The 17,599-nt window shown below is 34.1% G+C and overlaps 1 protein-coding gene across 39 annotated transcripts in view; it reads right to left on the reverse strand.

Annotated features, from left to right (window-relative positions):
- The window catches only part of RIMS2 (regulating synaptic membrane exocytosis 2), a 570,974-nt gene that overhangs the window by 137,662 nt on the left and 415,713 nt on the right, over positions 1–17,599 (reverse strand). For 24 of the 39 annotated variants that reach the window (XM_060196148.1, XM_060196141.1, XM_060196045.1 and 21 more), the window contains one exon: positions 6,591–6,691. The exons of the other annotated variants lie outside the window; for them this stretch is intronic. In XM_060196148.1, coding sequence (XP_060052131.1) covers positions 6,591–6,691 — 101 coding nt within the window. The remainder of the gene's footprint in view (positions 1–6,590; positions 6,692–17,599) is intronic. 39 annotated transcript variants of the gene reach the window in all.

Consider the following 17,599-nt stretch of genomic DNA (forward strand, 5'->3'; position numbering starts at 1 on the left):
AACTCTTCCAGTCTGAAGAATTTTGAGAAGACTGGATTTAATTATTCAAATTGCCTAGTCTATGATATTTTATTATAGCTGCTCTAGAAAACTTACACAAGACGTTAAGAGGAATTTACCTTTAAATTAAAAAAATGATTATAGATTAAAACATAAACCTTCAAAAATTCCACTAAAATTATTTACCACTAAGTTCTAAACTGTAGAACTTTAATAAGTGAAGCATATCTATAAGACAAGAAACAAATGAACAGTTGTTGCTTCCCTCAGTTAAAATTATGGAAGAGAAAATCCTCTTTTAGGCCAGAACTTCAGGGTATACATATGTATTCATGCACTGTATGTTTTCTCATATGGAATGCTTGCTCTGTGTGTGTGTGTGTGTATTTCTGCGTTATGATTAAAGTTCATGTGACTTGTTAAAGATAATAGAAATAATTTTGGGTGCATAAAGATTTGGAGCTGGTAAAATAGCTCACTTGGATAGTGTACTGCTCTGCCATGTGTGTGACACAGATGTGAGCCTGGCCCCAACCACATTGAAAGAAGCATCATTCCTGTGGTGATTTTCCTTCACTCTATCTGAAAAAGTTTTCCTGGAGCAGTGAAGCCCTAGGGAGGATAAGAGGGGGAAAAATTACTAATCTGATTCAAATATAACTTTTTTATTGCCAGTAGGATTATCACATGGGATCCATGCCAGCACAAATTCATGGCTTCTGGTGGCCATTTTTCCCTTTTTTTCCCCTTTTGATAGAATAAAGAGAAACTGAGAGGGGAGGGGGAGATAGAGATAGAGTGGGAAAGAGAGACAATTACACCACTTATAAAGCTCTCTCCACTGCAGTAGGTAGTAGGTGCACTTAACCAGGTGTGCCACCACCTTGCCTCCATCAAATCAATTTTTAGACCTTTAATTTACTAATTTTTCACTCCACACACTATTATTGGTCACAGTAAATATAAACCCGAGTCCCTAAAAGCAGTGCTAAAAGTTAGCTATCAATTAGAAACATTCATTTTCTACTCTCACCTGTTGTCATTATCATCATCATCATCATCACTATCATATCACAGCAAATATTTACTTACTCCTTATTATGTTCCAAACTATTTGGAAAGTTATACATAGATATAAATAGAATTAATCTTTATTTACGTATTTATTATTGGATAGAGACAGAGAGAAATTAAGAGGGGATGGAGAGATAGAGAGGGGAAGAGACAGTCCTGCCTCACCACTCGTGAAGCTTTCCCCCTGCAGGTGGGGACCAGAGGCTTGAACCTGGGTTCTTGCACACTGTAATGTGTACACTTAACCAGGTGCACCACCGCATGGCCCCAAATAGAATTACTGTTAAAGACAATGTTCTGAGATAGGTACTATTATTAGCACATCCTACAGAATAAGAAACCTGGGCACTAAAATGTTAATTCATGTCCAGATATGTAGAAGTAGTCACAGAAGTATGATTTGAAATAAGCAGTTTAGTTCTAATTTCATACTTTTAAATACTGCTATGTAGCCTATAGTACTTCTAGTAATATATAGTAGTCTATATATTACTACTATGTAGGCTATGTACTTATAATCATTTAAAACTGAACAGTGATGAATAAAACTGCCTATATATCTCTAGTACTCTAGTCAAAATTTTAATTCTACTATGAACATGGTTATTGTCATACACACCAATAATAAAAATGTTGTATTTTTAGTGACTTCTTCCTTGATGATATATTGGTCATTTTATCCTTCATCTCAAAGAATGAAATTGTATAAATGCATACAGAAACTTTTTAGTTACTTTAAAATTCTGCTTTGGACAGATGCTTAATGAAATAAAATGAGAAATCTTTCCTCAAAGTAATGAATAAGAAAAAGAACTATAGAAAAGTCAAAGAAGAAGAACAAGAAGAATGGTCTAGGTAAGATTTTTATCTACTTACTTTTTTTTTTTTATAATTTCTCTTTCTTCTTTTTTTAATTTGATGTCTCCAAAGCTTTACTGTGCTGGAATGACTTTTTTCAGGTATATATTTATTTAAATACACACATACATATATAGAGACAGACAGAAAGACAGAGACACAGAAGGAAAGGCTCCAGAACACTGAAGTTTCCTCTAGGATTGTGGGGGCCATGATGGAATCTGAGATACACACATGGCATAGCAGACACACTGTCCAGATGAGCAATCTTGTGGGCTCTACAAGTCTCTTTACGCTATGTTAAAGAGATATATTCAGTTGCTGAAGTTTTAGATAGGACTAAAGATGTTCTAAACAGGCCTTGATAAGACTACCACTAATTTATCTTGCACTTCTAGGGTATTTTTGGTAATGGGACAATAAAAGAATGGTGTGTGTGTGTGTGTGTGTGTGTGTGTGTGTGTGTGTGTGTGTGTGTGTGTGTATACGTGGGGGGGGAGGTGCGGGGGGAGGAGAGTAACCAACTAAAGGTGGTCAAGAAGGCAGACAATCCAGAAGGGGGCCGTCTGGTCTGGGTTACAGCCAGGAAGAAATCTAAAATAAGCAATATTTGGTCAAAAATACATCTTTGGCTGATAGTGGAGAGATGGGAAATATATGAAGCTATCCCAGGACAGACAGAAATCAACAGAGCAGTAGAAAAACTGAACAGAGCAAAAGCTTGTGAAGCTTTCCCCCTGCAGTGGGGAGTAGGGGCTTGAACCTGGGTCCTTGTGTACTGTAATGTGTGCATTTAACCAGGTGTACCACTGTCCAGTCTGAAGATGTTTTAAATTCTAAATAAATGATTCAGTAATAGTCTATAAACCATTCTCTGTTGAAATATTTATGGAATATACTTTTGAACTATCCTCTGAGATCATTAACATATTGTGCAGTAAATTTAAAATAACAAATTTCATAGAGTTAAATAAAAGTCATCAAGGTATGTATATTAATTTTCAGATATATATGTCCTATCATTGTTAACTATGCTAATTAATCATAAAAATCACAAGAGTAGTTGGCCTACAATAGATTACAGTTTGTACTGTCAAGTATAATAAAGCACAGTTTCCTTTTAACAATGAAGAGTGGAGAATATTGACTTTATAGGAAAAAACACTGATGCATACAAAAAAACAGATGCATACATTTCTGTTTAGAGATGAATCACACTTAAGCTGGGATAAGATTGAAAATGCAACAAACAGTGGCTGGGAGGTGGTATACTAGGTTGACTGTATGCATTATTATGCACGAGGACCCAGGTTTGAGCCCCCATCCCCACCTGTAGGGGGGAAGCTTTAGGAACAGTGAAGCAAGTACTTCAGGTATCTCTCTCCCTCTCTGCTTCTTCCTCTCCTCTCAGTTTCTCTCTATCCTATCAAATGAAAAAGAAGGAAGAGGAGGGGGGAGGGGTGTGGGAGAGGGGGAAGAGGAAGGAAAAGTTGGTCCCCAGGAGTGGTGGATTTGTTATGCAAGCATCAGGTCCCAGCAATAACCTGGTGGAGAGGATAAGGGGAAAGGAGAGGTAAAGGTATAGTAGAGTTAGAGGTAAAATTAGAGTTGAGGTAGAGGTAGCGGTAGAGGTAGAGAGAAGGGAGGGTGGGGAGGGGGGAAGAGGAGATGGAGAGAGAAATGTGAAAGGAGAGGGAGAGGGAGAGGGAGAGGGGGAGGGGGAGGGGAGGGGGAGGGGGAGGGGGAGGGGGAGGGAGAGGGAGAGGGAGAGAGAGAGGGAGAGGGAGAGGGAGAGGGAGAGGGAGAGGGAGAGGGAGAGGGCAACCATGGCACATGCTCTGTTGCTCCCATGTAGTGCCTGGGCGGGGACTGAGGGCCACAAATGGTGAGGTGCACACTCTGTCTAGTGAACTATGTCCCAGCAGAGTCTTAATAGCTTCACTGTAATGTCACTAATACAGCTCAATTGTATAGCATATGCTACATATGTCTAAAGCTTTGATTTGATTTCATTTATCTCAAAACTGAAAATTCAAAATAGCTTTAAATAGTACTTTCCATAATCTAGTGTCTAAGTGAACTTGGGTATAATTTTAGTTCCCTACTCTGTTAATTTTTTTCAAGATTCCATCTAATGCATATAGTAGCACACATAGTTCAATAACAAACACTGTAATCAGCATTTGATATCAAAAGGAGGAAATATATAAGTTAAATTCCTCCAGTTTAAAATGAATCATGCTATTAAAATATTTCAGAAACCATCAGTACAGACATTAATAATCACTACATCTGAGGCCAGTCAAGTAGCTCAGGTGGAGACTGCATCTTCTCTGTCATGCCCATGACCCAGGCCTGAGGCCAAGCTTCAAGGCACTGTGGAGGCTTTGGTGCTTGTTGTATCTTCCCCTTTTTCCCATATTCTCTCTCTTTCTATCTAAAAAGTCAGTTCTGAGATGTGAAGCCTAGACGGTGACAAAAAAAAAAAAAAATCACTAAATCTGTATATGCTTTTTACTAAAAACAAACAAATTAACAAGAACCAAAAAAAAAAAAAAACCACCTCTGTGGTCAGGAAGTTCTGTGACTATTCTCTTGGATCTATGAGAGAGAAATATCAAGTCAGGGGCAAGGGGCATATAGATAACTCATAATACATAAGGAAATAATTTGTAATGGGAGAATGTGTTTTAGGTTCTTTTAAAAATGACATCCTGTGCTCTGTTCATAAGCTTCTCTTATCACCTTGTTTTGATTCCCTTTTTTCTTGATACTCATTTCTTCAACAATTATAATATTGAGAGTGTCATGTGGATTTTTAAAAAGTGTCTACATTGAGGGTGGGTGGTAGTTTATCCAGTTGAGCACACGTGTTTTAATGAGCAAGGACCTGGGTTCAACCACTGGTCCCCACCTGCAGGGGAAAAGCTTAACAAGTGTGAAGCAGTGCTACATGTGTCTCTGTCACTGTTTATCTTTCTCTCTCCCCCATCTCAATTTCTCTCTGTCTCTATCCAATATATAATAATGTATGTAAAATAATATTAAACATTTGTTACATTCCAGACTGAAGGAACAGTGAGACAGTTCACCAGTTGTTGCATGTCTTGCCATGTGTGTGGTTTGATCCCTACGGCCTCATGGGAGTTCTTCAGCAGTGGGGAATGGGTGGGGAGCTCTGGTAGCTGGAAGTGATGAAATCATGGATGTGTGATTGCCCGGCTCCAAAAATAGAAAATCATCTACATTTCTCCATGAAATGTGGTGGAATATAGACAAATTCATGTTATTTGATATTGTACAGATATTTTGAATTATATGATCTGAAAAAATAACAGGGTACAACAGAACAATGGTCACAAAATATCAGGTGATCTATTTAGCCTGAAGCAGAAATCCTCCCCAAAAAACATCTATGTAAGAACACATAGAAATACCTCTGATATCAAGCTTATAAGGCTACAGTCTGAAAATACTGGGTCACCACAGAGCTATGTTTTGTGAAGCTCACTGAACTTTGTGGAACTGATTAGTATCTTCATATTTGAGAAACTAGAACCTGCTGAATAAAGGCAGGCAATTTTTGTTTTACTTGAATGTACCTTCTTATAGTATTTGGCCTGTGACACTACCATCTCACTAGAATTCTGTGATGAGCAATTGTGCATTCATTGTCCTGCTCATGTCATCTGAGGAGGAGATGAGTAACTTGAGAGAGGATGCAGATGTTAGAGTCTCTGCCTTCTGTAGGCTGCACAGTGGGGAAAATAGAAACATGCTACCAGCCACATGTGCACATCCAACATAACCAGTCCTGCTTTCTTTAACAAATCTTGACTTTATAACAAAAATGGAATATAAAGGAGAGAAACTGACGTTAAAGTAAATAAAGGTAATTTTAGACCCACACATAAATGAAAAGCCAAACTTTTTCTGAGACACATGTACACAGACCAAAAATACCACATGTGATTAAATTATTACTTCACAAAGCATAAAATATAAATGTTATGATCATTTTGCTATTTTGATTCTTTTTATTAAATTTCAAACAGGTACATCAGAGCAAAGTCTTTTTACAATGTTGGCCATGAATACTCTCATGAGCCTAAAAATGCTTTGTAAACATCAAGAAAACAAGGAGAAGGGTAATAGAATGGTACTCTACTTCCTGCGTAGGTAGGCACCTCCACTTAATCCCAATAAACAGCTAAAAATATTTTCAGTATAAAACCTTTTAACCCTTTACAACACCCTATTATGTGCATTTTGTTCATAATTCATCGATAAGTCAAATTAAGCTACCATGGAATATTTTATATAAGAAAATTGTATAAAGAATATTAGAATATTAGAAGTTCTTAGACATTTTAAAGGGTGTTAGGGTCTTTATAGGATTTGTAAAAATGAAAACTTCTGAAAGATTTATTCTTCATAGCACTTTAATTTCTTTAATATCCTACCTTATATAATAAAAATAAGGCAAATTCACTTCATAAAAATTGGTATATAACACACATAAATTTTAATACTTACTAGTATCATGGGGTCATTGAATTATATGTTCATATCTAACTAATCTGCTTTCAGCAATTTAAGAGAATCTAGTGTGTCATATGATTCATTATTTTACAACTTTAAAAAGAAAAATGTCTTGCCTTTGAATGGTAATCTTGTTCCAGTCTGGGATCTGATCCGGCTACCTGTTTGTATTTGTTAATTTTCATTTGGCGATTTCTTTCCTCTATATCCATAGTACCTATCGAGTAGAAAAAAACCCATAAAATTAATGTTTGGTTCTTATTTATGAACCTTACTTATAGGATGTTTAAAAGAAGAAATGCTAGACTGATATATTACTTTCACTCAAGGTAGCATTCATTGTACATGTGTCATATTATTCCTAGGTTTAATTAAACTATGCAATTTGATGAATAAAAGTATTATTATTAAACACCACAGATGATTTTAATTTGAATAAAATAAAATAAAAAAGAAACTTTTAGAGGAGACAACAGATTTTCATTGGATAAAGAAATACTTTCCAGGTACACATGTATGTCGAGGAGATGTTCAACAGTGTGTAAATCTGACAACAGTGATATGAGAACTTTGGTTTTTAATCCAACAAGATTTGATTTGTTTACTGAAAAAAATCTGTAAACACATTGGGTTGGGCTCAAATACAATTTTACAATTGTACTTAGAAACTATTACCATGAAATTACCCCCGTATTAAAACGAGTTGTTCTACCATATATGTAGATCCAGTTATTAAGTTCATTAGCACTGGACTTTCTAGAACAACGATCAAGAAAAAGGCACCTGTAATAATACTCCTTAAGAGGTTCATGCTAGTAAAGGTACCAAGTATTACTGAGATAATTTCTGAAAAAACTGAAATATAAGGTGAGAAGCTGAGATGGTAATAGTAGACAAAAAATAATGATATAACCATTACTAGTGAGAATGAAATGATAGTTAAAGTAATCTACATAGGTAAGTGTATCTATTCAGAAATAACTATTTAATATTCAAGCTAAAATATTAGATAATAGTGTATCAGATTTCATATCTGATAGTTTATCAAATTATGTAGGTATTTCTTGCCTATTAGATAATTCTTGCTATTAGTAAATTTTAAGTGAAAATTGATTAAGAAAAAAGGGCAAGAAAAGGCATAAAAAGTGAGAAAAATCTTAAAAATGAAAGAATGTAAACAGCTTACATTCTGTGGCCTTTAAGTTTAATAGTACAGTCACATCAACTATTCAATAAAGTCAGCCAGTATATTCCTGTTAAGAGTCACATTTGAATGACGTGGTTAGTTGATTCTATGCCAAATTATGTAACAGGAAATATCAATATTTTAATATCAATTCAATAGCATCTCAAATGAGTGCCTTCATAATAAGAATGTGAAATGCAGTCAATTATAAATGTCTACTAGTCTATTAAGACAACAATGGAATTGTTTGTTATTCAAATAGTATTCTCAAGTAAATATGTTTAATTTTTCAAAGGAAGGATGGGGGGTCATTCTGACATCAAAATACAATTTGCACTGAAGGAGTATTACTTAAATTGAGTGGTTGAGAAGTTTCTTTTAAAAAAAATTCACAGTAAGAAATAGAATTATAAATATGAACAGTTATAACAAATATTTAACATTACATACATATACATATAAATATATACATAGGCTATACACACAAACATATATTTGCATTTTCTACTATTTAGAAAACTTCTGGACATAAGCCTCTGACAGAAATTACACTAAATTCTTTCTCATTACTACATAGTTGAAAGAAATTGGCAAACATTTTTCTGTAGAGGGCCCATAAAATATCTTAGACTTGTCTCTGGGATAACTCTGACATTTGCAACATGAAGAGAGCTATGGACATTGTACATACAACCTCCAGTTTAGTTGTATTCTAATAAAATGTTATCTACAAAATAGGCAGATGGCAGGATTTGGTCTGTGGGCCATAGTTTGCCAATCCCTGTATTAAAGGATTTAAGTTTAATATTCACTTACAAACAAAACTCTGTCTTTAGGCAGGATTTAATAATTTTTACAGAATCAGGCTTTTGAACTATCAGTTACCCCTAACAGGTCACTGTAGGGAAGGGAATATCAAAGAAGATATTATTAAGTGCTTGCAATAAACACAAAAAGATAGACACAGAAGAGTGCTTTAATCATCTAACCATCATGTAAAGATGGTCCTTAAATGAAAACAATCTTTACCAGAGTCTTAACCAATGAATTCTCAAGGGACTACCTGAGTGAATACACACACTTGTGTAAATCTACTTTTAAATTCTAGGAAGCTAATTCCTAGGACAAATACTAGCCAAATACTCTCTCCAAAATTACCTGACTTCTTGACTCCACTCCTTTGCTATATTTCAGTCAACTCATACTCCCAAAGAAAACTTTACTTTACAATCAATAATTTACATAAGTGAAAATCTACTTGAGGATTTTTGAGGAACCAGGGACTCTCTACCAACACAGGGACTCTACCAACAAGTTGCTTTTCCTCCCTCGTCCCTTTCTTTCTCTGAAGAAAGTAATTCAGAAATACTATTCCCAACGACATTATTTTGATTTTTAACCAAATTTAGTCTTTTCTCCCTTATAGTGAAAAACAATTTAGATAAATCAATGTAAACAGAATAGCTGCTTGCTATGTAGTTGCTGTGTGAAGTATGCAATTACTATTTTCTTTCAATTTTGATATCAAAGGAAACTATGCCAATATGTTGTGTTTAAAGGGCTGTTCTTGTTCAATCTCCCTTTCCTTTTAGAAGTAGGCTTAAATACATTTTGTCACTAGGGAAAGATAAAAATAGGCTGGGGTATGGATCACGCTGCCAATGCCCATGTCCAGTGGAGAAGCATTACAGAAAGACAAAACTCCCACCTCTTCACCCCATAGAGAATTTTGGTCCACACTCCTAAAGAGGTAAATGTTAGGGAAGAAGACCAGAGGGCTTTGAAATTCAATTTCATCAGAAGAGAGAAGAGGAAAAGAAGGAAAAGGAGAAGGACATTTAGAAGTAGTATGTGTGAGGGTCGGTAGGTAGCGCAGCGGGTTAAACGCAGGTGGCTCAAAGCACAAGGATCCTTAAGGATCCTGATTGGAGCCACTGACTCCCCACCTGCAGGGGAGTCGCTTCACAGGCTGTGAAGCAGGTCTGCAGTTGTCTGCCTCTCTCTCCCCCCTCTGTCTTCCCCTCCTCTCTCCATTTCTCTCTGCCCTATCCAACAATGAACGACACCAACAATAACAATAATAACTACAACAACAAGGGCAACAAAAGGGGGAAAATAAGGCTTCCAGGAGCAGTAGATTCTGGGTGCAGGCATTGAGCCCCAGCAATAACCCTGGAGGCAAAAAAAAAAAAAGTAGATGTGTGACTTAGAAAGGAAGAGATAGGGAAAAAAAGGAATATATATATATATATATATATATATATATATATATATATATATATATATATAGTTATAGAGATAATAGTCAACTCATATCTGTGATCTTGAGAACACTAATGCAGTTTCCAATGGAGGAAATAGGGACATGGAACTCTGGTGGTAGGAAAGGTGTGGAAACCCCTGTTATCTTAAAGTTTTATAAATCAATATTAAACCACTAATAAAAAATTTTAAAAATACATTTTGGAAATTATCAGCTTATAGTTTTAGAGGGAAATTTTATCTAGGAATACCTAGTATTTACATATCACATGTGACACTATTAGTATAGAAGACATAATAGTGATTTGATTAGCTTTTGTAATTTGAACATGCTCAAATTAGCCAAATACTCAAAATCAAAGCATATCAAAACATTTTCAAAGTATAGTCTAAAGTTAATCAAGAGGTTAACACTACATTGAGACTTCTCAGACAAACACATTTGCAATGAAAGTTTGCAGATGTGTGTGTGTCCACTCATTGAAATGGTCATCTATTTATGTGTATTCAGCTATAATATTCTACTTGACTCAATTATTTTGGGTATAAATTATTAAATAAGTAGTTTATTTTTCTGATGAGGTTGTCTCCTTTGCATCCTCTTAGATGAAATTTGAGGACATCATATTGAGTGAGATAAGCCAAAAAGAGGATGAATATAAAATGATCTCACTTATTAGCAGGACTTAACAGAGACAGGGAGGAAGAGCACAAAGTGAAACATGTACTGGACATAGTGTATTTTTTTCTTAATTTATTTATTGGGGATTTAATGTTTTACATTCGACAGTAAATACAATATTTTGTACATGCATAACATTTCCCAGTTTTCCATATAGGACATAGTGTATTGTACTGAAGCAAAGGACTCTAGGGAGGGAGAGCGTAGATAGGAAGAAAACTCTGGGAGCCTATTATATAATAAAATTGCATGCATATGTCAATGATCACACTGTAAAGTATTAACCTCCTCAATAAAAAAAAAGGAAAATTTTTTTCTTTCATAAATAGCAAACCTGATTAAAATTACCTTGGAAGTATCCCTACAATAGCTGGACATAGATGTGACATATACAAATTTTTCTGATTACCATTAAATTTAGCCCATCTATTTGACAAATGACATTATTATCCTATATTAATGTTTACACTGTTTCTCGTGATAGGATATTTAAATTATACAGCAAGGCTTTTATCCCATGCTGAACATTTAAGCAAGAAAAAAGGGAAAGAACAAAAATAAGTCAAATTTACCTATCCCATAACATTTTTTTTGTAAATTGGAACTCCTGGTCTACTCCTCAGTCACTGAATTTTTAAAAATGCAATGTTTCGTTGATCCTGATTTGATGTAACTTTTAAAATGCTACCACACATTTTGCAAGATATTCATTTAGATATAAACCATTTAAAAGGTGTCTTGTATTTTAAGACAATACATAATTTACCTAAATCAATATATATTATTTTTATATCTAAATAATATATATTATATAAATATATATTTAGGTAATCTATATATGTAAATATATATATTGATTACACACACACACACACATATATATATATGTATATACATATATTATTGCCTCCAGGGTTATTGCTGGTGCTCGGTGCCTGAACTATAAATCCACTGCTCCTAGAGGCCATTTTTCTCATTTTGTTGCCCTTGTTGTTACTCTTGTTGTCATTATTATTGTTGTTATTGTTGTTGCTATTGTTGTTGGATAGGACAGAGAGAGACTGAGAGAAGAGAGGAGAGAGAGGGGGGAGAGAAAGACACCTGCAGCTCTGCAGGTGGGGAGCCAGGGGCTGGAACCAGGATCCTTACGCCAGTCCTTGAGCTTTGCGCCATGTACACTTAACTTATTATACTACCACCAGACCCCCCCAATCAAAAAATATCACTATGATTTTATGTAATGTGTTAAAAGAGTTAAAATCATAGTGATATTGTTTCCATGGAAATAAAAAATTGATTTAGGTAAATTATGTATTTATTTATTTTATTATTTTTAAAAAGATTTTATTTATTTATTCATGAAGGTAGAAAGAGAGAAAGAAAGAGAGAACCAGACATCACTCTGGTACATGTGCTGCTGGGGACTGAACTCTGGACCTCATGCTTCAGAATCCAATGCTTTATCCACTGTGCCACCTCCTGGACCACGGTAAATTATGTATTTAGAGATGCAATTGCAAGCAAATGTTTGGTGAGGTTCCATATTAATACATGCTCTGCAAAGACCATCAACACAACTTTCTGCAGTGCAATTAAGAGTAGTATAGATTTTTCCGAACACACACACACACCCTTACCCTTATGTCCCCAAACAGCTTCATATTATCCCAAACTTCTTTGAAGACATCAGCAATGATGCAATTCACTACGAAGTTGAACAGTGAACAAAATATGGCAAGATTGGCAACTCAGTGCCCTACCCTGTGATCTTAAAGAAAAGAATGCTTGTATCTGTGGAACTTGAGAAGGAAAAACCTTAACCCCAAAAAATCTTAAATCAAATGTTAAAGAAATACTCTCCACACTCAGAAAGAAATGAGAAAGCTTATGATTACTAACTAGGGCCTGGTGGTGGCTCACCTGGTTGAGATCACATGTTACAATGTGCAAGCAGAAGGAAAGCTTCACAAGTGGAGAAGCAGTGCTGCAAGTCTCTCTCTCTATCTTCCCCTTCCCTCTTATTTTCTCTCTGCCTCTAGCCAATAAGTAAGTAAGTAATAGTTAAAAGAAGAAAATAAGATTATTAAACTTAATTATTAGTTATTTAAAGCTAGAAATTGCTATTAAATATCCACAATTCAAAAAGCTAATTTCACTGTTCTTTGAACAACCATACCCCATCTCTTCATACATAACTGACTCAAGGTAAAATTAAAACTTTTCTTTAATTGAGAGCTAAAAATTCATAAGGGAATTGTGTGGAGTTGTACCCCTCTTATCCTATGTTTGTTTTGTCAGTGTTTTCCTTTTTATAAATAATTTTTTTTAAAAAAGAAGTTCCTATAAGGAATAGAATGACAATTTAATGAAGACTGAGATACACTGACTCATATATTGGAGAAATGTGGAAATGTACCCTCATGATAAAAATTCTGTAAACTACCCAATAAAGTGATACTGAAGTTGCAAATATTTTTGTCATAAGGAGACTATTTAAGTTTCATGAGGGGTTCTGATGAAAATAATTATGTGCTTTTTATTTTTGTCTGGTTCTCATACATCTCACAAAATTAAAACTTTAAGTAAGTCACGGTTAGATTAAGTAATTACATTTGGATATATTTTAAACTTTACCCTCTAAAAAGGTATATGCGAAATTTGTTTTCTGATTACATTTAAAAATTAAAATATTTGCACAATTTTAAGTTTTAGTTAGTAGTGGAGGACTTCCAATACAAATTATTTATTGTTGAAACTATTCAAATAATTGATAATATATAGAATGTGTGACCATAGCAAGTCAGATTTTCATAAAATGTATATAGAGATATAATAAATACAGTTAAAACAGGAAATCAAATAACAATATGTTTTCTGGTTGAAGTTAGAGAAGCATATTAGTAATAGAGTAGAAATGTATTTATAAATCTACTATATATTATCAAATCATTGAGAACTGGAATAAAGTTGTTATATTATTGAATTCTAGTTTACAAATGGTTCTTTTTAGAAAATACAATCCAGAAGAGGCACAAAACAAACAAACAAAAAGACTATGAACAATACTAATGAGAACGATTGAATTAATGTGTCAAATTCATGTAATTTCTAAGTGCTAAAAACAGCATTTAGGTATGTGTCAAATTATAGGCAGTAAAGAAAAATACATAGTCACTGTGTGAAGTTATTTGCTTACTTCAAGGTGACAAGTGCACAAATGAAAGCAAGACTGTTTATATTCATGCTCCTGATTCAGTTAGGTAAACAAAAAGTGATTTCAACACCTGTGAGAATGCCCTGCAACAACAAAACAGGAATGACAGGTGTTGGTGAGCCTGTGGAGAAAAAGGGATCTATTACACTGTTGGTATGCAAAATAGAGCAGCCCCTTTGAAAGACTGCATGGAAAATCCTTAAACAAATAAAAACAGAATTACCTTATGATCCAGAAGTACTACACTTAAGTATTTATTCAAAGGACACTCAAGCATTAATTCAAAGGGATATATGTACCCCTATACTCATAGCTACATTATTCACAAGGCCCAAAGAGAGAAAACAGCCTAAATGCCCATCAACAGAGGACTGGCTACAGAAGATACGGGATATGCACTCCATGGAGTACTACTCTATAATCTAAAGACAATATTGTGTTCTTTGGAAGGAAGTGACTAAAACTGGAGGTGATTAGTTTAGCTAAATAAATAACGAGATGGGAACCTTGTATGATACCACTACACCAATGGCACAATTAATAAGCAAAGAGATGAAAGAAGACTACCTATACTATCACTCATTCACTCATACAGAATCTAGAGAACGGACACACAAAAACAAAACAAAACAAACAAAAAAAATAGAAGCAAACAATTTCTAAGACATTGTAAGAACTATTGTAGTTATCTTTGAGAGTATGGGGGACACAGAACTTGGGGGATGGGTGTGTTGTGGAACTATATACCCTATAATCTTATAATCCTGTAACCCACTACTAATCACAAATTTTAAAAAATGGCAAAAAAGACTTGATACATTTTAATAGTAAAAGGAATAAGAATATTTTTAAATGACTTGTGATAAATAAAAGTATGCATTTATTTGTTGAATTATATTCTGAAGATAATAAAAAGTTTTCTAATTTCTAAGAATTTCTAATTCTTAGGAATGTTAGTACAAAAAGTAACCTGAATTTAAAAATATTTTTCATATTAGTTTTCTCAAATGTGGGACTTAGAAACTAGGCAACAAAAAATTTAAAGTTACTTTAAAATGAAATTTTTCAGAAACATTCTTTCCCTTGTTACAAATATTTTAGTATTTCATAATAAAATCTCATTACGTGCTTGAAACTAATAAATGTACACTTTGATTAGGTAGGTAAATTATTTGCTTATAGTAGGTTTATTAAAGCAAAACAATGAACATTGGAAAAAGTTAACTTGAAAAAGGATAGGAATAAATATTGTGATAAAATGGTATACCATGAGCCAAATTATTTCCATAGTAGCACAGGGGTAAACAGAAGCATTGCACTAAAAGTGCAAACAAATGTAATTATAACTGATAACTAAGACATATGTTTGAGAGGGTAGGAGACAGAAAGAAGCAGGCATATGTGATGCCCAGGGTCTAACTCAGGAATGTATGCTTTAAAGTCAGGTGTTCTAGCTGCTGTACCACCTCCTGGGCTGCAAAAATACTTCAAGTTGATCAGTGTTGAGGGTTTTTCTACTGTGGTCACTATAAATGGATAATTTGGTGTGAAAAAATATATAAGCCAACTTCAGTTATAATACATTTGCTTACAAAATAATCTTTCCTTTGTTCTCAGGGATGGAGGAAAAAAAGTGAAGGCCATATGGCTAGATGTAACATGGAATAAAATGAAACATAAATGTTCTAAAAATTAGGACTTGGCAAGGTGCACCCAGTAAAGCACACATATTACCATATACAAGGGCCTAGGTTCAAGCCTCAGGTTCTGGCCTTGGGGGTGGGGGTGAAGGAATATTATTGAAGCAGTGCTGCAGGTTTCTCTCTCCCAATCCCTTCCTCCCCCTTCCCTGCCATTTAAAACTTCCCACAAATTGTTTTCAAGCTTCATCTTGATCTCTTTGTCCAATTAATCTTAGAGATTCTGCTTCTCATTCATTCTGAATTGACTTATCAAGATTCTTCACATTGTGAATGACCTTAGCTTATCACTATGTTCTCATTAGATATGTCATATAATTCATGAGTCAAATTACCTTTTATAGCATTTTTCTTTCCATTAAGCATTATCTTTTCCACTATTAGTTCTCTTATTCATTTTAACTTTTACCCCTCATACCTCATAGCTTTCATAGAAGCTGAAAAAAGAAATGATCATTTATCATGTAACATCCTACTCTTCAATTTAATTATATCCTAATTTAAATTCCCTTAAAATTATCTCCAATATAATATGATTCATGACAGCTTATCCTCTTTCATAGGGAATCTATCATTTATGACAACCTTTTCATATAACATTCTCATTACAGGCATAAAATTAGAGTTTAAATGAGTAAAGAGGAAGAAAATGATATGAGAACAAATTATAATTTATTTTTACTGTCTTCTATTGCATTGTCAGAATTATACATGTTAATCAGCAAAAGATTTTATGAATGACTTACTACATATGTATTCTTTCCTCTAAAATAAAAATTTTAAAAATATTTTAATCATAGTTACCATTATATTTTATTCATTCATCTCTATGCTAATCTTAAATATTTAACTCTCTCATCCTTCACAGACACATAAGTGCCTTTTTAGAAAAACATTATAACAAAAATTAATCTTTTAAAATTCTAAATACCCCTACACACTCTCTATTTAATGATTTTAATTGCATATATATATTCAAGCTCTTCTGTATGCCTGATGTTTTGTCAGTTAACTTCAAATATTATCTCTTCAAATAAGACTTTCTGGACTACTACATCTAAAAGTACTCCTTTCTCACTCCAGTTGGCATTAAGTAGCAGTATTTATAACTATCAAGACTTGTTTTGCTTAGTGATTATTCTCTCTTAAGAAAATAAATTCCACAGTGTAGAGACCTTGTCTTACTTAAAGCCTGACAGATAATTAATGTTCAGCAGATATTCAAATGATTTCTTAGGACATGAAATACTTTTATATCCCTGGAATACAAATTTTGGGAATAAGACTGGGTGGTGGGTCATCTGGTAATGCAAACACAACACTATACATGAGGGCTTGAATTCAAGCCCCCCATTCCTACCACATAGGGGAAGCTTCATAAGTGATGGGACAGTGCTGCAGATTCATTCTCAATCTCTCTCTCTCTCTCTCTCTCTCTCTCTCTCTCTCTCTCTATATATATATATATATATATATATATATTCCTCCAGAAGTGATGAAATATACTGTAGACACTGAGCCTCAGTGATAGTTCTGATGGCAAAAAAGAAAGAAAGAAAAGAATTTTAGGAGTGATATGCCCTTTAAATAGGCAAATCATGTTATATCATGGTTTAATGTATCATTATATTAACTAGAGAATGATTTGAGTCATAGTCAAATTTGCAGATTTGGCTATTTTATTAGATTTTAATCGTTTTCTGATTTTTCCTATCTTAAAAAGATTCATGTTTGGGGCCAGGTGGTGGTGCACCTAACTGAACACACGTTACCATACACAAGGGCCCAGGTTTGAGCCCCAGTCCCCACCTGCAGGGGGAAAACTTTGTGAGTGGTGAAGCAGGGGTGCAGGTGTCTTTCTGTTTCTCTCCCTCTCTACCTCCTCCTCCCCTCTTGATTTCTGGTGGTCTCTTTCCAATAAATAAATAAAAATATAAAATACTTTAAATGATTCATTTTTATTATTTACATATTAAGTACAAAACAGATTATAATTCTGAAAATGAAAGATTGTATTTGGCCATCTACTAGATACTTTATGAAAGTTTCTCTAATATTTAAAGTAACTATTCAATCTGATA

Source organism: Erinaceus europaeus, chromosome 1, assembly GCF_950295315.1.
Source record: "Erinaceus europaeus chromosome 1, mEriEur2.1, whole genome shotgun sequence".
NCBI classification, from domain to species: Eukaryota; Metazoa; Chordata; class Mammalia; order Eulipotyphla; family Erinaceidae; genus Erinaceus; species Erinaceus europaeus.